Source organism: Daphnia magna, linkage group LG3 (assembly GCF_020631705.1).
Source record: "Daphnia magna isolate NIES linkage group LG3, ASM2063170v1.1, whole genome shotgun sequence".
Lineage (NCBI taxonomy): Eukaryota > Metazoa > Arthropoda > Branchiopoda > Diplostraca > Daphniidae > Daphnia > Daphnia magna.
Genome location: NC_059184.1, coordinates 12,399,783 through 12,424,264, shown reverse-complemented (window position 1 = coordinate 12,424,264; position 24,482 = coordinate 12,399,783). Strand labels below are relative to the sequence as shown.

Here is a 24,482-nt window from a genome sequence, read left to right as displayed (position 1 = left end):
CTGATGCCTCCGCATTTCCAAGACAAACCTTTTCTTTTTTTTTTTTCTTTAGTCAGAATTACAGCCAATCGCAGTCAATAGGTGGAAATAAAAGAACCTCTTCTTTTTTTTTTCTTATTTCAAGGTGCCGTCCGTATAGAGTCAAAGGCCGTGTTAGTCAAATCGATTTTCTTGGGATATACTTGGGCAGCAGCAGCAACAAGCCGAACGGATGCGCGTTTAGCAACGCTATCAATTTCCGTTTCATTCTTCATTTTGTCCGATTGCTGCAGTTTAGAAAAGCGGATCACGCGCATTTTCCCAATGGCCGAGGCGAGTATAATCAATTGGGCCATTTAAATTGAAATGATGGAAAATCGCTAAGTAAAAAGCGCTCGGTTTTCGCGTCTTTATTCGATTCGACATCGGCCATCAAATTGCGAGGGGGAACCTTATCATTTTCTGCTTTAAAAATCAAATCGACCATGGTCTATATAAAAGCAGTAGACTAACAGACAACTCGTTTTAAAGCTATTAGATACAGATAAAGCGGTTAAAGATCCGCGACCGGTCCGCAGTTCATCGACACTCATTTGCTATTATAAATCATTATATCAAGATCCATTTTTTTTTAAATAAAGAATTCATTAAATTATCGACGTTTCAAGTAAAAGTCCTGCATTTAAATATTGAATGAATGGAGCACAGAGTTCAACGATTAAACTCAAGTATAATTCAACCGCTTTATTAATAGAACTCAATGATCGATGGGGGAAATATGCTGCAATAAATGTCCAGGTGGCGACTATAAACGTCTTGACCTTTTCCTTTACACAAACACAGAGCAACTGTTATATCAATCGATCCGCAAATAAACACTCGAGTTGGCGGTTTGCTCGCGTCTATAGCGCACAAACGATTAGATCTTGAAGGAGCTACTATAGACTATACTTTCAGATGAATAAAGCCCCCGTTTTTAGTGGACTCAATGAATCGAAACACGCATTATACAGACGATAGCCTTACATAATAATATACGTCCTTTCCCCCATTTCTATTTATAGACCTTCTTTTTCTTTAAATACATGCCTTTGTATGGCGATGCACTGATAGATGTGAACCACCTAAAAAAAGGAGTGGTCTTCGATTTAATCTGTGAGTGACACAGCCGTGCATCGAATAAGAATACTCAAATAGCCGTGCATCGAAGAATACTTAAACAGCCTATATATCAATAGAAAGAAGAAGAAAAAAAAAGACCCCACAATTTTTTATGTATTTATTTAACCATCCGAAAATGACCATTTATAGGCCGTCGCCTATTATTAATATCAAAAAAGAGACGAAAGAAAGAGAGAATCTTTGGGACCCAATATTTGAGAAAGGTCTCACACACACGGTGAACTTAAATATATACAGCTCGAGTGCGTGCTACATGCGTGTGTACCTTTCAAATTCATACATATATAGGAGCCATTCAGAGTATATGTGCCCATCAGCCCATGATCCGTGTCTAAATCGATGTTGAAATGACCTCCTCTCGATCTTCTCTCCTTGTACTCAAACTCTTAATAGATGAACGGCTGACCATTAGACTGGCAAGACGTATAAGAAAACTATATAAGAAAAACGACATTTGAAAGACCCGCTATACGGCCATGTTTTTCGAACCGAATCAATGACCATCAAGAGAAACGGATCCGACCGTCTCTACACCGTATCGAATAGTGCAATCAAGGCGAAAAAGTCTTTTTCCCTTTCATATCTTCAAAGAAATTGTAAAGAATAATAATAAAAAAAAAAAAAGGTTTTTTATTTCATTTTATATTTATCTCTATTTTTCTTCCCCTTTTTTTTTGTGTGCGTGTGTGGAGGGGAGAAATGAATAGAAGAAACCCAAAAAAGCTTGGGGTCGGTTTTTTTTCTTTCTTTTCTATTGAACGTGCACGTGCACAAACACTGTCCACCACCAAGACGACCATCAACTACACCACTATAGTAGCCATACACACCAAAAGAAGAAGAAAAATCTTTTATTTCCGAATCTGGCCAAGGGTGAGGACTATAATAAGAAGAAAAAGGGCTCATACATTTCGAAAAAAAGGATCTAAGGGAAGGAGGGAAAATATAAAAAAATCCATTCAACTGGAAACGACGAGTCGTCAGCCATCTTTATATAAAAAGAGATGAACCCCAACGGAGCTGGGGTTGAAGATGGGGCAAACTAAGTGGACGTCTAATTGCTGTATACCCCTCCTGGTTGGCTATATAATATTTCTTCGTCTATATAGCAACCGCATTCAGGTATATAGATTCTTATTTTTTAAAAAAATAGACGTGAGGGTGAAAAAAAAAAAAGAAGGCGCCTTTTTGTGCATCAGCCTCATTTGCTATACGTCTCCACATATTCATGTGCTGTTATAAGAAAGGAGGTGTTTCTTAAAAGGGGGGAGACCCGTTTTTTTCCTCCAACTTTTTATATCACACAATGAAGAGGCTGGAACACGACGGGGAGGCGTCCAAGGCGTCTAGTCAATTGCCATTTCAATAGAACGTTCACTTGGAAATGTCTTCAATGCATTTCCCCTTCCCCCCTCACTTCTTTGCAAGTAAATTTTCCCACCAACGTCTTCCCCCTCCTCTTGATGGCTTCTTATGTGCGTCAAAATCAGAACACCGGTGGACTTTTTCCAAGACTTGTATTCACTCTTTTCAGTTGGGTTACAAGAGTAGAGAGTCCCTCCTATATTTGGGAACTCGGTCAGTCTATTTATAAGGGCATCATGGGTTTGTCCCGTTTATTTTTCTTATACTACTATACCTATCCCCCCCTTTTTGAGATTTATTATTGGATTCTTTTCTTCAGTGTCCGATTCCAACATATCAGTTTGACCATCTACAATTCCACACCTTTTGAAAAAGAGGGGAAAACATTTGAAAACATTTGGTTGACATGTTCGTCTGATTTTCCAGCAGCAAATCGAGCTGATCGACGAGTCCGTCACAGGTCTTTACACATTTTGAATGGACAAAATTGGAATAACATTTGATTTTCAGATTTCTTCAGATGTCCCTTTTTCTTTTCTTAAATATCCTTTCAAAGAAACCCCCACATCGAACATTTTCAACTGATTATATAAAGAACGGAGGGGAGAATCAAAGTTCATTTAATTCTTTAATGAGCATCGATGAAATGAAAGGAAGGGAAGGGAAAATATTATTATGATATGATTACCCGGATTTAAAATTAAAAAAATAAAATAAATAATAATAATAATTTTACAACCCGGAAGAGAGATGCGTGTATTATCCGCTATTTTTCTTTTATCGCCCCATCCGGAGGGGGCCTATATATATCACAGTGGATATACCACCATAAAAAGTCATAAAACAATATGTAGCGGACATAGTCATATATATATAATATATCTACGTATATATACTCCTATATAATGCATGAAATGGTGGAAATGTAAAGGATGCTGGTAGCTTGTCTATATCTCAAGAAATAACAATAATAATAAAGGACGCTGGAAATAAATCTATTTATCTCCATCCGCAACTACTACCCTTATATCCCGTCTAATGGATGCCGTACATGATTCATTTCCGAATCGCACAAATCATATTTTTAAACATTAAAACCGTCTGAATCCAATCTTGGCTTTTTTTTTTATTTTTTAAATGAATCGATGGAAAAGGGTTGTTAGTATATATATATACAGTTAACCTCACATTCCATTCGATATAGAAAAGGGTTGGGCTAAAGACATCCGCATTTAATTTTTTTTCAACCCCTCTTTCTATTTTTTTTTTTATGATTATTGTCTACTCTCGTGCCTCTCTCAAATTTTTTAAGAGAGAAAAAAAGAGGCACAAAGGTGAACTTTTTTCACCCCTCGAAAAAGAAAAAAGGGCCTATAGGTATCATCATCATAACCATAATCAAAGTATAATATAGGCTCGGCTATGTATGATGTATATGACATTAGAATAAGGGGGGAAGTCTAACCTTTAGATATAGTAGTAGTAGTAGTAGTAATAGTAAAAATGATTTTTCTTTAGCCCCTTGTCTTTCCAACAAGAAATTTGTGTTTCTCAGTCGGTTGCCATCTGCTGTTTCTCCAAGAACAGCCCAAAGTGGCGGGAACTCATTTTTTGTTTCTATCTTCCCTCTTTTTTGTGTGTGTGTGTGTGTATTTTCATGTCGTGACTTGTCCGTACTCGTCCACTTGAAATCCAACAGGTCAAAGGTCCGCATGACCAAACCGAAATTTTCCCCTACATGTTTGAGAGGCAAACAAAAAAGTAAGTCTCTTCATGTCATCGGAGAACATCGTCTTTGCAAAGTTCAACCCCCCTCCTAAAAAAGGAAAGGCCTCCCTTTACACATTTCAATGGCAATTTGGGTAACTCGAGAACACACACACACGACCTCTTCCTAGATATTTCTCTCTTTTCTAGATATGGCTATATACGACGTCTAAGGGCGTGGGAGGACCGTGTGAACAAATTCTTAACCCCCTTTACCCCAAGTCGAATAGACCAGATGAGTTGTTAGGTATAGCCCATGTGTGTGTGTGTGTGCCTTAGAACGAAAGACAGGGTGCCATATACAGACGTCTCTACATATATTTCTGCTGTTTACTATATAGACGCGACTAGACGCGGCCATCGAAACGGGGGTGTACATACAGATAATCGAAAGCGGCCCCCCCTTATTCTACAATGTGGATAGAAGGGGCCTGGGAGCCGTGAGAACCGAACTGGCGAGACCTTTCCCACGTTCTCCACCCCCATATGACATGCGTCCACAACAAAAGGGACGCTCGAACGTGCGTATACCGCACACCTGCCACGAGCCAAACAAACCAAGTAAAAAAAGGGGAGCCCCGATGGGAGGAGCTTAGCTTACCCTGACTAGTATAAAAAGCCGACTGTTCCAACCACAAACCATCCATTCGCTCTCCAAGCTTCTGTGAGTGAAATACATCCTCTCTTACACACAACCACTAAAACTTCGAAAAATGGTGTCTCAATCGTTCAACTCGAAATTGACCCAGAAACTTCGTCTCATCACTAAGAAGATGACGTCACCGCTGAACAAGTTGGTCAAACCGATGGCTTCGCTTCTGACCAAACGCAACAAGAAGACGACCAATCAGAAAGCCGAACCAATGACCCCGGTCAACCGTTCGTGGATGCACCCGTCTCAGTTGAAATCATCCGAGTACGTCGACTGCTGTCAACATCAAGAAGAAGTCGACGAGAACGCACTGAACGAAGCGTTGGAAGCCAAACTGCGACAGTTGATCGTGACCGAATATGCAAATCGCCGAACCATCGCACCGGTCAGCCTCCACATCCAGGGACATTTGACCATCACACCGACCCAACACGAAGGCACTTTCTGGACGACCAGCAGCTCAGCTGATGCCGATATTTGCTGGAGGGATTGTTCCGTCATCAGCCACCCTCAGAAAGCTGAAAGACAGACGCCTCTCCTCTACTAATCGTCATCGATTTCATTGTTTTTGTATATGCAAAACGAGCTGTCTTGCTGTGATATCATTCGTCTTGGCTGCCATTCTTCATCGTTTGATCATTTTTCGTTTGTAACATGTCCCTCGAATTTTTGTGATAGAAATCCAATGTCTTCCCTTTGGTTCTCCAAACTTATATCGACAATCTGCCGTGATATAATTTTTTCAATAAAGAAATCATTTCAATGAAAACAATCTTGTTTATTTATTTATTGGGTATTTATATTCTTGAATCTTAAAAAACACTTTGAGTTACAAACAAAACTTGAGAAATGCAAGGACATTTCATGGTTGCCATTATGGAGGAGACGTTGTAAGAAAGAAAAAAAGTCACGTGATGTGGGAGCAGTTCAAATTTTTCAAAAAACAAAACAAAAGAATGGCGCGAAAGGTCTTTAGTATAGCCTACATGTTAACGCATAGACTTGGAAAGCGTTAAAAGACTCTCAGGTTTCCCCCGTTTGTCCAGCACGTGATGATTTTTTAAGACATGTAGACACTGAGCTGAACACACAAAACGCTGACATGTGCTATATACTTTTGAATATGTGTAAATCTGGGGCACGTTACTGAATATCTAAAAATCAACGCTCGCATTTCACTTGGTCATGAAACGAGTCACTAGACACTCGTCTTTATTTTTATGGTATTTAAGTATTTAAAACAAATTCGTCTACAGTGAAATTTATTTTCAAAAGTGTGTCAGTTTATTCGAATCCATCTAAAATTGTGTATAGAATCAGTTTTATTTTTTCCCGGGGAAACAATTAATTATTATTTTTTTTCAAATTGATATGCTGCAATAACCGGTATGTATATATGCATTTATCAGTCTATACCGAAGCGTCTAAAAGTCTTAACGATGATCTCGTTGTTTGAAACGACGTGCCATTATAACTCAATTTCTTGGAACGACATTGTCGCTACTATATCGACCAGAATTTATTATAGAATTTGATTCAAATTTATCTGAATTGTCCTTTTATTTATGTGGAAAACTGTAAAACTATAATGAGTGCACGTGCTTGTCTGCTCTATTGCTCTTTCGAAATTTTTTTGAATGGGAAATTCACCAACGGTCCGAGTTTGCGGTCAGGTTTCGTAGGAAGAGTGAAACCGAAATCCGGCGGTTATTTCCCTCCTCGAACCCTCCCTTTCCCCGGAACGGTTAAATTATATCTTTCGTATATATATTAGGCTCCTTGGTTTTTTCTTTTCTGAAGAGGATGCAGAGGGTAAAAAAAATTCAGGTAGACATCTTCTATAACGTAAATATATACAACCAACAGGTACACGAGAAGAAAAAAAAAGGTCGACCTAAGCCGGGGAGCGTCATCTGGTAGCCGAGACATTCCTCGAAGATGACCCTCGCACTGACTTGTGTGTGCCCTCACTATATAGCCCATACTCGTATACACAGCTAAATGTCTATTCTAATAACCATCCCGAATTCGGTTGTAGAAAAAAAAAAAAATTGAGTCCCACTCCCACCACTTCCTCTTTGAACTGCGCGCCAAAACATTCCTGTTTATTTTTTTTTTCTCTCGTTTCAGAATGAATAAAAAATAAAATAAGCGGAAGCCAGCGTATGCATGACGTCACATTCCATTCAAGTCGACCGGTAATGGGAAAGGCCCCGGCAATACAACAGGTGGCCTTCGTATCACATCCAAAAGCCTATTACACAGCACAGCACACACATCTTTCACATAGACATGTATATATACGCATACTTTTGCGCATGGTGGATCGAGTTCTTGTGGTGCCTCTTTTATAATAACAATCTATAGGCTACACTTCGTATATAAAAACCCTACGACTGCCAAAATAGAGAGAGAGGGGGGAATTCCTCGTCTTCTTGTGGCTCAGCAATGGCCGTGGGAAAACGAGTGGATGTACGCCGATGAGTCGCACATAGCAATCCAGCAGGTGCTGGAAATGTCCTTCGGTATGCGCCTATCTGGCACCCTTGTTCTTATAGCCCTCCCAAACCAAAAAAAAAAAGGGAGACCCATATGTGTGTAAAAACACCATAAGACTAAAGCAGACGCTATATGTGTGTATAGACTATACAGAGATAATATAGACTATGTTGTGATCCTGAAGCTCGCGCGCTCAGTTCCCAATCAGTTGGAGCAGTAGGGGAGGTACATATAGAGCTTGTGTGTACACACACACACACACACACATACGCTTGTGCATACAGAAGGACTAAGGGGAAGGGCAAGAAAAAAAAGTTTTCCCACGAAACTGAAGCGCGGGGTGTGCACTAAAAAACAAAGAAGGGAGGAAAAATAATTCGGTTATCTGACACTCGAGAAACAGCCCACAACCCTCACGTTTGTTTGAAACAGATAAGACTCGACATGTGCTAGCCATCAGGAATGTGTTAATACATTCCCCCCCGTATCGTCTCTAGCCATTCGATTCCCGACCCATCGCAATGGCTGCCCCCCACCCTCCCACATGTAAATAGATATACGTGCGACATTTATGAAAACACATTGCGACACTATAAGAAACGCACACAAAAAGATGGCGCGCATTTGCGTCACGACGAACATTTGAAATGCGCAATCGTATGTATCTTGCACTTGTTGCGTACGTCAGCGATTCGAGAAAAACCGGATCTAGAGGAAGTCCCATGATTTTATTTTTATTTTATTTGCTTCTGAGAAGGAAAAATAACAATCGCAAACAGTTACGCCTTAGTTCCGCTTGGACGTGACGGCGGAATTTTGTTTTGATCGAGCGCTCGCGCGTTCCCTAAAACCGTTCACACGTTAAATCCGAGGAGACGGGCATGTGCGCTTCATTGCATCCGGAAGGAATTATGTACTGAATAATTTTCATTTTTCCTCTTGACTAAACTGCTCGTGCTGTTGTTAAATCATTTTCTATATAACAACAAAAAAATTGTGTTTTTTTTTTTTTACAATTCGCCATACTATTTCAATTGTATATAGATTTCTATCACACAATCGCAGATCTATTATAGACCTGTGCGTCCTCGCTTTTCATCCTCGGCCGTTTTGCAAAGGTTTTTAAATCGGAAAGGGAAATGAAGCGGAATTCCGATCGGTTACAAATGGGATCGCTATATAACAGTGTCACTATGTCCCTTACACAGTGATGCAACATGTATATCGATTATACCATTCAATTTTCTTTTGAATTAGATTTGGTTTTGAAATTTTGTTTCTTCGATTTCGATTAGACTTTCATAAATCTTTTTTCATTTTTTCTTCAAGTCTTTGAAGTTGAGAGCGTCAGACTGTGTGAGACGGGGGCTTTGGGTGGACAAGTGAAACAAGTTCGTAAAGAAAAAATAAGGACAATCAAGATACGTGGGAGCTAATGGTTGGAATTCAAAAAAATAAAAGAGAGAGACGGTTCAACTCTATATATGTATATGTAGCCTAAAAGTTATTGCTGTTGACGGAGAGATGGAGACGATTTGTTCGTTCATTGCATATGCAAATGAGATCGTAGAACAATAACAGCTGAAAGAACAAAAACATGCCCAGACAGGTAAAAAAAAAAAAACTATGAAAATACGACAAGGAGCCGTTTTCCAACAAAAAGGAAAGAAAATAAATTATTTTAAATAAAGAAAAAAGGACAAAAGATTAAAGAAAAATAAAAATAAATAAAAATAAATAAATAAAAGAGAAAATGATAATGTGTTGGTGAAATGAGTCGACACGAGCCGTGAGCGCGCGCTTCCAGACGAGCCCATCATTGCCGTTCCCCCTCCGGAGTGGAACCGACTTTCCCACGGTGGCTCGCCGCCACTCGTGCACACAGCCTTTCCCATCCCTCTCCCTTTCCCTTCCTCCATCCTCCTCCCTATATAGTAGCCTAGTCGTAGTAGTAGTACTGCATAGACCATAGTATATATATATATATATATGTATGCTTCATCTTATTCTCTTGTTGTCGGCTGTTTAAAACGAAAAGAAAAAAGATGAGGGAGCCTGCCGCTTAAGAAGGAGGAAAACCTGGACTATCTCGTGCCCAGGCTCCTTGTTCTTTGCCCTTCCATCAGCACGCGCACATCACGCTCTTTCTCTCCCATTCGTTTTGCCCCCCTCCTCATCTTCCCGATGGTCTCTTTTCATCTTTTTAGCTCATGACCGTCTTTTCTCCGCTGCAATTGAGAAAAACATGGTTCCAGACTTTCAGCCTCCACTGGACAATATCTTCAGGCCTTCTTATCCATTATGTAGGGTGTCTATAGACATATGAACACAGTCTAGCCTGTATGTATATCTATATATTTTTTTTTCAGTTGGAAATACATAGGAATACATAGAAACAGATGATTTATGCGCAGGTCCATTTGTAGACCATCCTGATGGTCAACACTAAAGAAAAACCCGGATTGAATATATAATTAGAATAATATTACATCCATTTGTGTGCAAGTGCCACTAGACATCATCTATTAATGGATTCCCTACCACTCGTTTTTTAAAACACATTTTTATAGTTGGGAAAAAAGGAAAAAAAAATGATGGAACCAAGTGAAAAGTCATGTCACGTGTCAATCAGGGATCAATCTGCTGACGTATTATTATGGCAACCATTCCGTGACCGCGAGATGAGTTCGCCCTTTGGAGCGGAACAACCGACAAGTCGATTAAAGACATACACAAAAAAAAAAAAATAATGAAAATAATATTGAAATTTTAATAGACTTTGATCGGCAAATCGAGGCGTTTGGGCGACGTGTTCATCGGAACGTATACTGATGAATAAACACTTTTTAGACGACACGCTACCGGTTCATAGGTGATCACGCAAGCGACGATTGACACATTATTACAACATTCACTAACTGCTAAGTACAAAGTTCATGCGATAATTTGTCCAATATCCTAGAGCACGAAATCGTGTTGTTTATCATGTCAACTCGATACGAAAAAGCGAATCGAAAAGGACGACAAGGCGTGTATGTGGGGGGAAAGGTCGAATCGAAAAGAAAAAGGGACCAAGAGTTCTCGGTGATGAGAAACCTCTTTGGTCCGACTGCGGGTCCTTCCGTGGGAAAAGACGGCAGGTGCGTACTGCTGGTCAAAAGTCTGTATACGATGTGCATGGTTCTCTTTTTTTTGTATTCCCTTATACTGATGGGATAGGAGATGTACATCAAACTCGGGCACTCGTCGTACATTAGTCTCGTTATATAAATATATCGCATTCCATCACGCAATCAAAAACAAAAAACAAAAACAAGATTTTCCCGCTGAGTTTTTTTTTCTCACCGTGCTCATCCAAAGCAATGTGTATAATCACCTGGACGGGGCGGCCTTCAATCGGTTGCTACCGGCTACGGATGCTGATTTTTTTTTCTTCTTTGCTCTTTTGGTTGTTATATAGCTGTTTGAATATGTCCAGGAAAAACCCTATTGTAGATCAAGAGAACCTTTTTTTTTTTTTTGTGTGTCGTCGTGAACGAGATAAAATAAAAAACAGATTAAAAAAGAAAGAAAAACAATTGGACGGAAGTCAAAGGCCAACGGTCAATCGATAGGTGGTTTCGTGCACTTTTATTTATTTCCCTGGAAAATGGAAATGAAAATCACTTTTTTTTCCTTTTAAAAAAAAAAAAGAAGTTCGTGGGCTAGCGCGCGGGTGCGTTTTTTTTTTAATAGACATAACACAGCCCGAGGGCAGCAGGTGGCGGCCACGAGCCACGCACACACACACACCGAACGGGCCGTGTGGAGAGAAGAAGCCGTGAGACTGAATTTCGGAAAGCGTTCCCACGGTTCGCTCCCATGCCATCAACCAGGAGACCCTTCGTCCTTCTCCCCCACCAACCACCCGCACAGCCCCCACCATGCGCGCGCACAAAGTTAGAGGGGAGGAGCTTAGCTCAGGGGTTTGCCTATAAAAGCCGACCGTTCAACAACAGTCGACATCACAGACTTTCCTGCTTCTCAGTCTAACACATCGAGTTCCTCTTTTACTCGCTCAATTCCTCAAACGCATCTCGCTGTTCATCACCGAGTGAATTTTTTTGAACCAACAACAATCTTATTTTTCCACGTTTCGAAAAAACAAAACAAAATGGCTCCAGTTGTGACTCTCGATTTCGCCAGTGAGACCCCCATCTCCCGCACTGTCCAATACAAAAAGGTAAATTCACCACATACCAATCCAGCGATTGTGTTTTGACAATCGATGATCTAGATTTCGATTTTACTACAAAAAAAAACAAATGTAATCTAACAGTTTCTTTTAATTGTTTTCTAAAGGTTACAAAACCATTGTTGGAACGACAACGCCGCGCCAGAATCAACCGGTGCTTGGATGAATTGAAAGATTTGATGGCCGGTGCTTTGGCCGCCGAACACGGCGAAGCCGGCATGGCAAAATTGGAGAAAGCCGACGTCTTGGAGTTGACTGTTCGCCACTTGCACAAGTTGCGCCGCGAACGCCGTCTAGCGGCCAACCCTGTAGTTGCTAGCGATCGCTTTCGCGCCGGCTTCACTCAGTGCGCCCGCGAAGTGTCTGTCGCTTTGGCCGCTATTCCCGGAGTTGATGTTTCGCTCGGCACTCGACTCATGACCCACCTCGGCCACGCTTTGAACGGCCTGGATGCTCCTACTCCTACTCCGTTGGCTTCTTCCACTCCAAACACCACTGCTCTTCCCGTCCGATCATACAGTCCCACCCGATTCGCCCGTCTCCATCACCGACGCTCACGAACTCCAACAACAGACCATGTGCTGGCGGCCAGAATCACCACTGTCCAGCGGCTATGGCAGCGATACCAATGCCATGGAACGCCCGTCTTCCAAGACTTCATCCAGCAGCTCTGTCTGGCGGCCGTGGTAGATTGTTCTTCATCTTCATATCATCATCAATCGGGGCGCTGTGATAGACCATCATTTGTTTCATCATTCTCTTCAATCATTTCTTTTATTGAACAAGTTGTTCTCTCACTGACGTCAAAAGTCTTTCAAGAAAAAAAAAATATTTTTTGCCCGGCTGTGTTGGTTCTGATTTCTCATCGTTGAATTGGAACCGATCGGTCACCGTCTTCCCACCCATTCTTATTTTTTATGTTTTTTTTTTCTTCTCTCTTTTGGATTTTTGTTTTTCCAAATGGAGAGATGAATTAATCGTGTCGGTAGACCAGTGATCTCACCACCGTTGGCCAATATCGTGTCCCGCACTCAATTATTATGCCTATTTCTCGATGTCAAGTGTTTTATTGTAAAACTGTGATAAAGATCTTTTCTTTTTTCAAATGCATGAAAAAAATCAACCAAGTAATTGGACGAACATGTTTCGATCCACTATCAGAAATAAATACTATTTCAATTTAAAAAAAAAGCGAGTCATGTCATTCAAATTCCTGTTTTTACACTGGTGATGCCATCTAACGGCAGTTTATTGCATGAGCATGTCACCCATCACATAATTAAAGCAAAACGCAGATTTCGAAAAGGAAGACAACAGTTGAAATGTCAGAGACCTTTCGTCTTTAGAATTTCTATCCAAGACTTGCGTTAGGGCTCAAAGTAAATAACGAGACAGGGCAAAAGGTTGGATAAAGAAAATGGAGATTTATGTGACTACTCCTACAAGGGTGGAGAGTAAAGGACACGCAAACCATTCGTTATGTAACCATCCGACATAGTCAAATGTCAACAAAATCTAGAAGTTTGGCCCGCTGATGGGCTAGCTGACGATCCTAGCTTCAGCACGAGATGTAAACACTATCATGACCCCACGATCTCGTCGTCTCTTATCTTTGGGGTAACGAAGACGATGAGAGTTGATTTTCTTTCTTTCATTTTTTTTTTAAATAAAATAATTCAATGTCCTTGGTGACTAAGTGAACCTTTGATTACGCAAAATAAAAACAAAATACACTAACGTCGTGATGACAGTTCACAGTTCACATTGCCAGAGTAAAGAGTGCAATAGTCAGTCGTTTCTAATAACCGGCGTGGTTTCCAGTTCGTTTAGTTTGCTTCGTTCGCACTATTACCAAAACGTGGATAACATCACGCAGACTTCCTCACCTGTTTTCTTGATGAATTATTGATTTATAATGAATAAATAATTTTCAATGCACTTATTTATTGATATGAAAATTTCGGATACTTGTGTTATTTTTTAAAACTATTTTTAAAGAAGAGGCACAGAGCTGCCATCTATGTGAAAGTGTTATCACTGCATGCTCAAGCAGAACACACGTGAGTAGAAAAAGACAACAGGGCCAACACACTACTAGGAGCAATTTGACCTCATGAATTTTTTTTTCACCATGAGCTCGAGGCTATAGGTAAAACAAAAATCTGTCCTCCCTCCCCAAACAGACATATACGTAGCTACTACACAATTACGAAAATCCCCAAGACGACGACAGGACAGCCCAAAGCTAGTCTCGCAAGAATCTGGGACCATGCTCGTCTTGGACGTTTGGAGCTGAGTCACAGTGCCAACCTCAAGTTTCGCTATTTCTCTCCTTTCTCCAGCATCGACTGACGACTTTTTCCATTTGTGATTCACTTTTGTCGGCCACAAGTTCAATACTTCACAGTTCACATTCCGCAGCCGTGCTGTTCAGCCGAATCGACTTGGACTTCCTGCGACCGGTGAGTGGAAACTGGAAAAAGCCACACTGCTGGGTATCTCTAGCTCTGTGGTTTCTTCTCCCAAACTATGTAGGTTGCATGGGCAGCGATTAAGGTTAGAGTTGGGTCTTCGTTTCGTTTTCTTTCTCATTCCCTTTTTATTCCTCGTTCGTTTAGGTCTTGTGACTTCCCACCCAAAAAAAGCAACATACTATTTATCTGGGTTGAGCGGCCATGTTTCTCTCACTGATAGAAGTTTTTGTAGTTCGTAACGAAATTCATATCGCAGTTGTGTAGTTGCCTTGAACCTGATCAACACACGCATATCCAACGTGTTGGTGAACTTGTAGACGTTTTAGAAGGCCTGGGGTATTCCTGCATTTTTCTGTTTAGGTTTGCATTTGTATATAGACAAGCTTTTAAGAGCCTTGTGTTTTTTTTTTTTTTCACGTTTTGTGTATACATTCAAACAACAGACATCTCTCGCACACACCCCCCGTGACGGGCGCCCTCCTCGAAGGAAAAAAAAAAACGCAGCGATCCTGCTACTTCATTCCATTCCGCCAGCGCAGCGCCACCTGACACGTTCCCAAGTGACGGGTAGCTTATGTGTATACGTGTGTCGGTAAGATTCATTTAAATTTCAAATTTCGTCCTTGTTAGTATGCTACTCTACTTTCTCGATTGATATTTTTCTCTCTTTATGGTAATGGCTTTTCTGGTGAAAACGTAACAGTTTGGGCATGGAATTTCACGAGTTTGCGAGTATTAGAAATGTCGCCAGCTTTGAATGAGGTCGAATTGCGAAGTAGCAGTTGTAGTAGTAGTGTTACGCAATTTTCTATCATGTCGGGACACGTCGGAGATCCGGTGATGACGACTTTCGGCGCCATCATTGACGGAAACGCTAATCGATAACAGTGCGGATGTGACCCCCTCCCCCGTAAAAAAAAAGGCGAATTGTCTTGCCAAGAAAAAAAAAAAAGGAAGAAAAGAAAAAAAAAAAGTGAGATTAGGGTGGAGATAATTCGAGTGACGTCGCGTGACTTTAACATTGAGAAACTCACGCGTCGGTAACGCCCTGGTGATTCGTCGCGTCACTGCGGGATTTAAGGCCTCGTCGATCAGCTTCCAGCATTTTTCATTTGTTCTCGGTCGTTATTCTCCGTTGACCAGCCCAAACCAGAAAACAAAATTTATGCAGTACGCCATTGCCATACTGTCATTTTTCGCCCAGAAACCTACTAGCCCAATAATTGGACGATTATACATTTTTAGCTGTTTGTTGTTTCTTTGAACAAAAGAACAGCGAAAGAAGTTAAATTTCCATATTCCTTTTCTTTTGTTTTTTAATTCCAATGTTTATTGTTATTTTTTTTTACGCAGACTGATTAAATACAGTAAGGTAAGCTTAGACGGGCAGAAACCGGAGAGGAGAGCAGAAAATGCCGGCTGATAACGAATTGACTGCCAAGCTGACGCGACGCTTAGACCGAAACGAAGCACTCGAGCAGGGCCAGCAAGTAACCAATACCTACCGCACAACTGGTATCAGCATCTACAGCGAATTCTCCGAGTTCAGTCGCAAGCAGATCAAAGAATACGAAAAAGCTTTCAAAAAGTAAAAAATATTTTTTTCGATTGTTTCTTCAGATTACAAAGATCTTGTCGCTCCTACAAAATTCTACACACAATACTAACAAAGATGTTTGACTGATATGACAGGTATGACGCCGGCGGCGATGGATACCTGGATCTTGAAGAACTCAAGGTATTATTGACTTTCCGTCGGAAAATAGAAAGACCCTCTTGAGAATCATATTCCTTATCCTTTCAATAAATAGGTGACCATGGAAAGGTTGGCTGCCCCACAGACCCACTTAAGTCTTAAAGCTATGATCAAAGAAGTCGATGAAGACCAAGACGGGAAGCTCAGCTTCAGAGAGGTATTCATTTGCTAACTATTTCAAACCTTATCCCTACAAACACGGGTGTAATTGAATGGGTCACCGATGCAGTTTTTATGGCATTGATGGATGGGCATCTGTTAATTCTACCATGATGGCATTAGCGTGTCGACATGGGATTTGACAAACTCGTTTTTAATCGCCTCGTTTACAAAGTGGTCGTACGCCGTGCTTTTCTTTTTTTTTTCAAGTGTCTTTTCCTGTTTAAAATGATGCCATCTAGTGGTCCTTATCCTAGACCACGGACGATTTATGGATAGTTAATTATAATAATGTGGGGGAATAAAAAAAAAGTGTGGTTAATAAACATGTGGTTGTCTATATTGCCCAGTTCCTGTTGGTGTTCCGCAAGGCTGCCGCCGGAGAACTACCAGAAGATTCCGGATTATGCCGTTTAGCAGCGCTGACGGATATTGATGTCGGTCAAGTCGGAGTTAATGGAGCCGCCAACTTTTTCGAATCAAAGGTGAGGAGCGTTATCAATTAGCTTTTCCGCTACAGACATTTCCCCTCCACTTTGTTGGCTTGTTTCTATTCTTTTCAACTTAAATTTCCTGTTTTCTTATATTGATTCTTTCGTGAAATAGTCGCACAAGTTTACAAATCGTGCAAAATTGGCGCAACGAATTGTCAAATCGTCTTGTAAGTGCACATTCTATCGTGGTTGTTATCCAACGTAATCATCGCTCCTTAAAAAGCAGTCGTTGATCGGGTTAGATAAGTCACGAGTGATAGACGTGTATCAGTCTTTCTTCGTCGCACGCCATTTACAGCTTTGCCATACGGACGAAGGAAAACCTAACAAACAACTTTCTACATAGATATCAATCGAGAACAATCCCAACTACTATACAAACAGAAATCTTAACGAATGGTTCTTTGGCTTTCTGGTTCTCTTCGATTGGAATATCATTTCGTTTTTTACCAAATTTGTAGCTATGTAGGTCAGATCAACAATTTATTCATATCTTTTGTCGCTATGTTACTGTTTCAAAACGTCTGGAAACGAAGCTGTTGTCATGCAGGTTGTGCACTGACTTAATTCGTTGAAAAATCCGACAGTTGCCAGTGCCCCAAACGAAGCAAAGCAATATTTCTTCGAACCACATTCTGCAGAGATACATATCTAACTTGACTGTTTTGTTATACATATCAACTAGATTGAAGAATTAACCAAAACAAGCAAATTCGAGGCGGAGATTCGGGAGGAACAAGAGATGAAAAAGCGTGAATTGGAACTGAAAAAATTACGTCAAGCCGAGTTCAAAGAAAAAGCCTCGCTTTTTAGCCAACAAAACTGAAATAGACCTTCCAGAATAGCAACGCACTGATGTTTGGCCGTCCGCATAATAATGTTGCACTATTTTTTTGTCGTCGGTATGTACTAGAAATGTAACTTTGATAGATCGAAATATCGCACCTCTCCATCACCGCGGCCACAGTAATCGAAACAATGAAATTTTTTAACTTTTTAAATAACTTGAATGTTCATTAACTAACTAGTCTTATATGCATGTGTATTCTCATTTTAAAAAAAAGCAAAATCTTCCGTTCATCTTTTCCCGATTTTGCCGCCTTTTTGCTTATGCCGTGAACATTTCTGCTGACCTGAAGTTTTATAAACGGGATTATAATACATGGATCTTTAATTTGCATCGTATTTTGCAATCGATTTCTCTCCAAATGACGCCGCCTTCCGTTTTGTGTTTTCCTAAATTTTTAATTCTCCTTGAGCTACCTTAGCCATTGCTAATGTTACATGACTTTATGACGTCAGTTCATAAATAAATGTTCCGCTCGGTACAAAGCATAACCCGGATAATAAATGTAGGGGGCAGATCCATGAGGGACTTTGAAACTGAAGGGAGGAGCAAGTCGAATAACCGCCAATCAAAAGCAGACGCTTCCCAAACCATTTTTGTAGCAAAGGGGAAGGGAGGGAAGCCACAAGGACACAAACATGGCGGCTAGCCGCATTCGTGGATAAATCATGAAAATTTTTCTCTTTTACCCACGTCAACAAATACAAAAGTTTTGATTGTGTTTAATTCATCGCCTTTTTAAGGCGTGTTTATTGGGATTAAGTAAGAGACGAGCTTGTTGGGGAAGTGATCGAAACAAAGCATCCCAAACAGCAAGTGACATAACCGACCTTGAAAAAGGAACCCTTCCTGGATTCTCAACAAACTTCCTTAACTTGCAAATTTTAGCATCCTATAGCTTTACAACCACATAATCTTCTATGGGTAATTCTTGTATGGTGTTAATGAATTTTGGTGAACTTATGGTTGTTAAAATTTTATTACAGGTTGCAGTCGTCATGCATCAAGTCAGCAAATTGCAAATCACCAAGCTGAATCCGCATTTGACTTGCTTGCTATGTGGAGGTTATTTCATCGAAGCAACCACCATCATAGAGTGCCTTCATTCATGTAAAACCACTTAGTTGCTTGAGATATAATTATTTTTAACTATACTAAATTCATTTACAGTTTGCAAGTCTTGCATTGTCAGATATCTGGAAACAAACAAATTTTGTCCAGTCTGTGAAGTGCAAGTCCACAAAACAAAGCCTCTTCTGAATATCCGTTCAGATCAAACCCTCCAAGATATAGTCTACAAATTAGTTCCTGGGCTTTTTCAACGTAAGTTATCATGGCTACACCTGTAACCTATGCTATTTGGTGTTTTATTAGCTACCTCTGAAAAGGGGGAAAATAATGAATTTAAATACTAAATTAATTTAAATTTTTCTTTAAAGATGAAATGCGCCTCAGGAGAGAATTCTACAGCAAACATCCTAATGATCTGCCTTCAAATCCAGAAGACCGAGGCGAAGTGACTGATCATTTTATTTACTCCTCTGATGAAACCATCTGTCTTTCATTGGAATATGCAGACAATATTGTGGATCACAAAGAAGATGTTGAGGACGTCAATGATAACCAGTTGAACGGAAAGCGATTCCTTCGATGCCCAGCTGCCGTTACAGTGGGCCTTTTGAAGCGTCTTATTCGTGGAAAATACGGGCTAGATACTAATCACGCTCTAGATATCCTCTGTGGAGACTCTTTTCTGTGCGACGAATATTCGCTAGTGGACCTAGCTTACATCTATAACTGGCGGCGGAAAGGTCCCATGAGACTGAAGTATCGTATTTACCAAAAGGTGCAGAATTCCACTTCTCTGACCAATGGCACCTGTGTTAATGAAGAACTTCCACAAAAAATTCCAACAACAAACAAACAAGAGACGTTGGACGAGGAGAAAAAGATAACGAATGAAGTCCAACTTGAAATCAGTGAAACTGGTATTATGAGTGTCTTGAATGTAGTTGCAAGAAATGGCATTACAGAAGATATTGACGCCCCGGTTTCCAGTTCTGTCAGCGAAAAAACCGAACGATCTGACGAGAAAAATTCTCCTTCGCCCAAACCAGAGCCGGGCATTGAATCAGCGCCGATACAGATTCCCGCCCTTTCACCTCCTGATATTTCTGTTAATAGCAAACCAGAAACCCCAGTGGATTGTGCGACTTCTATTGATGTCAAAACGGGCGTTCCTGATGAAGTAAAAAAGGTGTCTGATGTTAGTGAGAGTTCTACTGCAGCTACGACGGAAATCGCTGGTAATTCTTCTGTCTCACATCCCATTGTATCGGTTCGCAATAAACTCACTGTGTCCACCAATCACAAAACGCCGAAACCATCGCCTACCTCGTGGAACCAAAGTGCGAACCGAGTAGGGATCAAGAGAACATCCAACTCAGTGACATCCAATGATAGTTGCAACACTGTAAGCCCTGAGCAAAGCCATCCTACCCCTGCCAAAAGAGCAGCACCTTCAAGCCCATCAAAAGCACCTCGATTCTTCAAAGTACGTAATTCCTCGCAGTCCGGCTGTAGCGACAGTAATGGAATGTCGTGTAAGGTTACGGGAACCTCAATAGCATCTGTGACTGAATCGCCGGTTCAGGAGGTGGCTGTCAATTTGACCAAAGCCTCCAGTAGTCCTAAAAAGGCATTTGATAAAGACAGGTCGTTAAGAGAAGGGAAAACTCCATCCCCTCGACCAGAAGTCTCTACCAATCCAATACGTCCTTACTCCGTTCCAACGGTTTCTCAGTCAAAAAGACAACCATCGCCCAGTTTGGCTGCTGAGGATGCGGCTGCTCGCCTAAAGCATCTACTGAACCCCATTTCTTCAGCATCTGGTACAACGACGTCCCAATCTTCTAGGGACAGTTCTATTCAGCCACTAAGATTTCCAGCTGCAGCATGGCTTAATCTGGCGAGAGGGGTGCCAAATCGCCCAGCTCCGCTAACACTAGCATCAGGCTCGCCATTTAGCAATCGACCTCCGATTTCGCCAGCTCATTTCATATCCAGCTTTATAGCCTCCCACCCGCATTATCCCTACCTCTCTCCGTTGGGTCTTCCTCCTCCACCGGATGGAAAGAAATCTCTTCCCTCTTCGACGGCGTCGTCGTCATCATCGTCGTCTTCTTCGTCAGCCGTTTCCCAGCAAACGCACAAGTCGACCAGCCCAAGGACGTCTAACAACTTCCCCACACCTACTTTTAACCTGAATGCTTTACAGCAGTGTACTTACCCATCGAGCCTGTCCCCTTTGTTACCAAATCTTCCACGTGAATTGGTCGGTTCATTTTACCATTCATCGTATGTCCCTCGGCCTTTCATGTCAAATCGTGGAAGCCCCCACGTTTCTCCAAAATCTCTTTCTTCTTCTTCTTCATCTGTTAATAACAACAGTGGTGGAGGTTTTCATCCCTCGATGCCTCCGACTGTGACGACGACGACAACCAACAGTCCTTCTTCTACGACGGGAAAGAAATCATCGCCTGGTTTACGACCGCTTGTACCCCGACGAACTGTTGCCCCACCTCCCCCTTTAGTACCTATTGGGACTACCCCTAGTTCTGTGCGTTCACCGCCAACACTTCTCCCCATTAATGAAGTCGTCGAAAAAGACTTGTCTGCTGCTAAAACAACCCCTTCTCCGACAGCTTCGAACTGCAAAACAGTCGTGGAAAGCATTGTTACTCGGATGGACGAAGACATCAAAAGCGACGCAGCTTCTAAACCGAGTGATTGCGAACCTGTTACAGCTGAACAAGAAAATCAACATTCTCCTCGCCAAGAAAACGGCAAAGCAGAAGTGGATTGTGGGAAAGTCGATGCTCTGAAAATATTGTCACCCGAATGTTCGGTTAGTAAAACTGCGTCGGATAATGTCAATTCAGAACTAGAAAACCAATCAGATTCCAAGGTGGAAGTTGCTGCCACGACTCCGTCTTAAAGCTCCAAAAGAAAAAAGACGAGCTCACCAGTGATGGGAAGTGTGCGTAGCGTCATTTTGTACATATCCAATAATACCAATATCCGGCTACTTCGCCCACTTCCTAAGACAAATTTCAGTATAACGTAAGATCTGATCTATTATTTATCATTAGACCGTTTTATTGATTTCAGTACGGCGGCAACTTTTTCATCCCTTGTATTTTCTTTTTTTCCTCGTTTCACCTTCTTCATCCGCAACTGTATGCGCGGCTTTATCGCCTTGTGGTCACGTTCAATCTGTATAGAAAGAGTGCGATATTTGTACACTGAGAGAGTGGAGACGAAGGTCTTCAATGCCTTCGTAACTATCACTGTACTTCGTGCGTTAGTTTGTTTCCCTTTTTTTGTAATCCTAGTTTTAACTAAGGAGAATACACGAGAAAATTCGATTATAATTTTTATGTTCTTCGTGCCAATCTCATACCAATGCAACACGTTTGACAGAATGACACGCATCTTTAAGTGTGTTCACCAAGTCTTCCAATTCTGCGTGAGACGCAGTAAAGGTCAACGGCTCACGGCGGCCTTTGTCCTCCAGGATTAATTCAATAATATACATCAACTCATGAACAGGTCCTCTAGTATTGGTCTATGAAATTATAGATACTTGAGTATTGGCTAACACAAAATAAGTTTTGAATTACAAATACCTCTAATCGATAATCTAGCCTCCAATTGACATCAACTAATTTTGGTGGACTTGAACCATACAGCCTTAGGACTGCTTGGATTTTGCTTTGGTTGACCAAAAAGACTTTCATAAGTCTATCAATTTTTTCAGAGGACCAGTTGAATGTTTTCAGTTTAGACTCCAGTTGACTGGATGAAATATTTTGGGATGCCGCTTGGATTATAAATTTAGAAAGGCTTGTGTACAACTCTGATATTCTCTGTGGGCCCAATTTTCCTAAAGGTTTGTTAACTAAAAAATTTTGTAAAAAAATTGTATTACTGAAGTCTAATATTTTGTTTACCTTCTAACTGCTTGATTGCATTTTGTGACTCGTCCGTGCTTGGGATCTTAGCCAAACTATTACAAACGGTATCGATGATTATACCAAATTCTTCCAATGAAACACCTGTTTTGGTATCACTAAGTGATAGGAGGTTACTTTGAACAATACTAGAGAGTTCGAAGAATGTGTTGTCAACCATTTTTTTTTCTTGGCAAATCTACCATGAAGCAAAACATACGCACCAATCATAAATAATGACAATACGGGATGTAAACATACAAGCAGACGAGTACAACATACAAAAACAAAATCCAATTAAAAATTTAATTGACATTTGAGGGCAGGAACAAGTTTGCAACAGTTCATGATATCCACTAAATAGGGAAGTCAATCACCTTTGAAAAAAATTAATGCAATTTGTTCCAAGTTATTGGATATTTAGCTACATAAAGTTTTTCAGCATCTTTTTGAGGAAATTCTCTTAATTTTTTAAAGATATTATTCTCGTGCTTCATTTATATTGTTTTTCGAAGTCTCGATGGACCCTTGGTTTGCGCCTTGAGGCCTTCTTGTATCTCGTCCCGTGTAAATTCTTCTTCCGAAAACAGCTGAGAGCTACAGTGATTTCTTTGTTTTTTGTTTTATATTTTATTGACAGTTGACTGCAACATTAAATTTGCACTTCATGTTGTTCAATCTTCATTAAAGAAAACAAACAAATACATCCTATGCTTTGATAGGTTTGGAAATTCTAATGTAACCATTTAATCATTTTAGCTGTTTAAAAACTATTTTCAGTTTGAATTTTGTTACAGTTGCCCAATATAGGCTACATGTCTATATGAAATGGACTCCTTAAAAAGCACAGATTCCATTCACCAAAGGATTCAATACTTGTTCGACAAATTGAGCTCTAGTCATTCATCAGTGTGCTATCGTGCATTAACAGAACTTAGAACAGAGTTCATCCCGAAGCCTCAGTTGTTGCAGATTTTTATTCAAGCTGAGGGTGTAAAGCATATAGTTGCACAGCTACAAAAATCCAATAGGAAGATTGTTGATGTCAGTCTTAGCATTTTGGGTCATTGTGTTCTAGAACAGGAACCAAGAACTATTGTAAGTATACAAGTTGTCAAGCATTAGTGAATCAAATTTGCACCATTTGAATGTTATTTTCATCTTCCAAATTTCATAAAATAACTTTTTTTTTTATAGTTTCGCAAAGAAGGTGGTCTGCCAGTATTAGTTCGGGTTTTACGATCGTTTGAAGACGATACTGCTATTTTAAGTAGAGGCTGTCGAGTCATCGGATCGCTTGCTCACGATAAAAAAGTTGCCGCAAAATGTGTGCTGGAGTACTCGGTTCATCATACGATAGGAAACATAATCGATCGTTCGACCAACGAAGAAATTTTAAGCATGGCTATTCGTGCAATCCATAATCTTTCCGATTCTAAAGAACACGTAGCTGTTCTAGGAAAAAATCATATCTACCCGAAGCTTTCAAATTTACTAATGAAAACTGAAAATGTCAATATTCAAAAGAAGCTGTTTGCTACCTTTGCACATATATTTAACTACATGAAGCGCTTCCCTGAAACTTCTGCTCATTATTGGATTGGATGCGAAGGAGGAGGAAAAGTTATAGCAAAGTAGTTTTCACTGATTGAATTATTGCGTATGGTTTTTGCCATCAAATATGCACTTTTTTTTCTTAGATTCTCGTAGAGCTGAGACTCAGCCCCTCAGATGTTATATCGACCAAGGCGCCTCAGCTTTTATACCAACTGGTTCAAGATAAACATGTGCGGCCATTGCTAGCATCAAAGGATGCGTTCGAAGCCCTTATTCCGGTTGTTAAAGAAGAAAAGGAATTGGGGAAGTGTGGTAAAGAATATCAAAATCCTTAACCGTCCTTACGAATGAATTTGTTGTTCTTATTTGATATTTAATCCAGGAACGACAGTCTATCTCAGCAGTCTGTTATTATTGTGCCGCGAAAGCCCAAACTTGTTTTTTCAAGTTGGGGGCATCCCCATTTTGCTCGGGTTAATTCGGGAATCAGATCCGTTTTGCACAG

The 24,482-nt window shown here is 40.6% G+C and overlaps 5 protein-coding genes and 1 pseudogene across 14 annotated transcripts; 4 read left to right on the top strand and 2 right to left on the bottom strand.

The window, feature by feature from the left end:
• Nucleotides 1-4,991: 4,991 nt before the first annotated feature.
• Nucleotides 4,992-5,820, bottom strand: LOC116935070 (annotated as a pseudogene).
• Nucleotides 5,821-11,438: 5,618 nt separating this feature from the next.
• Nucleotides 11,439-12,496, top strand: LOC116918700 (enhancer of split m7 protein). Its single transcript, XM_032924439.2, is given in 3 exon segments — nucleotides 11,439-11,666; nucleotides 11,786-12,199; nucleotides 12,201-12,496. Coding segments are annotated over 3 exon segments (651 nt in total). The 5' UTR covers nucleotides 11,439-11,597; the 3' UTR covers nucleotides 12,369-12,496.
• Nucleotides 12,497-13,880: 1,384 nt separating this feature from the next.
• Nucleotides 13,881-17,739, top strand: LOC116918697 (EF-hand domain-containing protein D2 homolog). 6 transcript variants are annotated; one of them, XM_045170957.1, is made up of 7 exons: nucleotides 13,882-14,140; nucleotides 14,596-14,744; nucleotides 15,506-15,740; nucleotides 15,845-15,890; nucleotides 15,964-16,065; nucleotides 16,418-16,552; nucleotides 17,247-17,739. In XM_045170957.1, exons 3-7 carry the CDS (start codon nucleotides 15,565-15,567, stop codon nucleotides 17,385-17,387), a joined length of 600 nt encoding a protein of 199 aa, XP_045026892.1. In that variant the 5' UTR covers nucleotides 13,882-14,140; nucleotides 14,596-14,744; nucleotides 15,506-15,564; the 3' UTR covers nucleotides 17,388-17,739. The 6 variants fall into 6 exon arrangements, with proteins under 6 accessions (XP_045026896.1, XP_045026892.1, XP_045026894.1 ...); XM_045170959.1 differs by lacking the exon at nucleotides 13,882-14,140 and adding an exon at nucleotides 14,297-14,488; XM_045170958.1 differs by lacking the exon at nucleotides 13,882-14,140 and adding an exon at nucleotides 14,297-14,512.
• Nucleotides 17,740-18,014: 275 nt separating this feature from the next.
• LOC116918693 (polycomb group protein Psc) lies at nucleotides 18,015-21,841 on the top strand. Its single transcript, XM_032924428.2, has 4 exons — nucleotides 18,015-18,332; nucleotides 18,395-18,518; nucleotides 18,579-18,731; nucleotides 18,848-21,841. The coding sequence occupies exons 2-4, from the start codon at nucleotides 18,407-18,409 to the stop codon at nucleotides 21,403-21,405; spliced, it is 2,823 nt and encodes a 940-aa protein (XP_032780319.2). The 5' UTR covers nucleotides 18,015-18,332; nucleotides 18,395-18,406; the 3' UTR covers nucleotides 21,406-21,841.
• Nucleotides 21,588-22,740, bottom strand: LOC123466274 (COMM domain-containing protein 3-like). 3 transcript variants are annotated; one of them, XM_045170954.1, is made up of 4 exons: nucleotides 22,421-22,740; nucleotides 22,097-22,368; nucleotides 21,871-22,035; nucleotides 21,588-21,808 (listed from the first exon to the last, which is right to left on the bottom strand). In XM_045170954.1, exons 1-4 carry the CDS (start codon nucleotides 22,599-22,601, stop codon nucleotides 21,755-21,757), a joined length of 672 nt encoding a protein of 223 aa, XP_045026889.1. In that variant the 5' UTR covers nucleotides 22,602-22,740; the 3' UTR covers nucleotides 21,588-21,754. The 3 variants fall into 3 exon arrangements, with proteins under 3 accessions (XP_045026889.1, XP_045026890.1, XP_045026891.1); XM_045170955.1 differs by having other exon boundaries at nucleotides 21,588-21,798; XM_045170956.1 differs by lacking the exon at nucleotides 21,588-21,808 and having other exon boundaries at nucleotides 21,831-22,035; nucleotides 22,421-22,739.
• A 108-nt stretch (nucleotides 22,741-22,848) lies between these two features.
• Nucleotides 22,849-24,262, top strand: LOC116918691. Of its 3 annotated transcripts, none has more exons than XM_032924425.2 (4): nucleotides 22,849-23,142; nucleotides 23,218-23,518; nucleotides 23,618-24,054; nucleotides 24,121-24,262. In XM_032924425.2, the coding sequence occupies exons 2-4, from the start codon at nucleotides 23,249-23,251 to the stop codon at nucleotides 24,128-24,130; spliced, it is 717 nt and encodes a 238-aa protein (XP_032780316.2). In that variant the 5' UTR covers nucleotides 22,849-23,142; nucleotides 23,218-23,248; the 3' UTR covers nucleotides 24,131-24,262. The 3 variants fall into 3 exon arrangements, with proteins under 3 accessions (XP_032780316.2, XP_032780318.2, XP_032780317.2); XM_032924427.2 differs by having other exon boundaries at nucleotides 23,201-23,518; XM_032924426.2 differs by having other exon boundaries at nucleotides 22,849-23,158.
• Nucleotides 24,263-24,482: the final 220 nt, after the last annotated feature.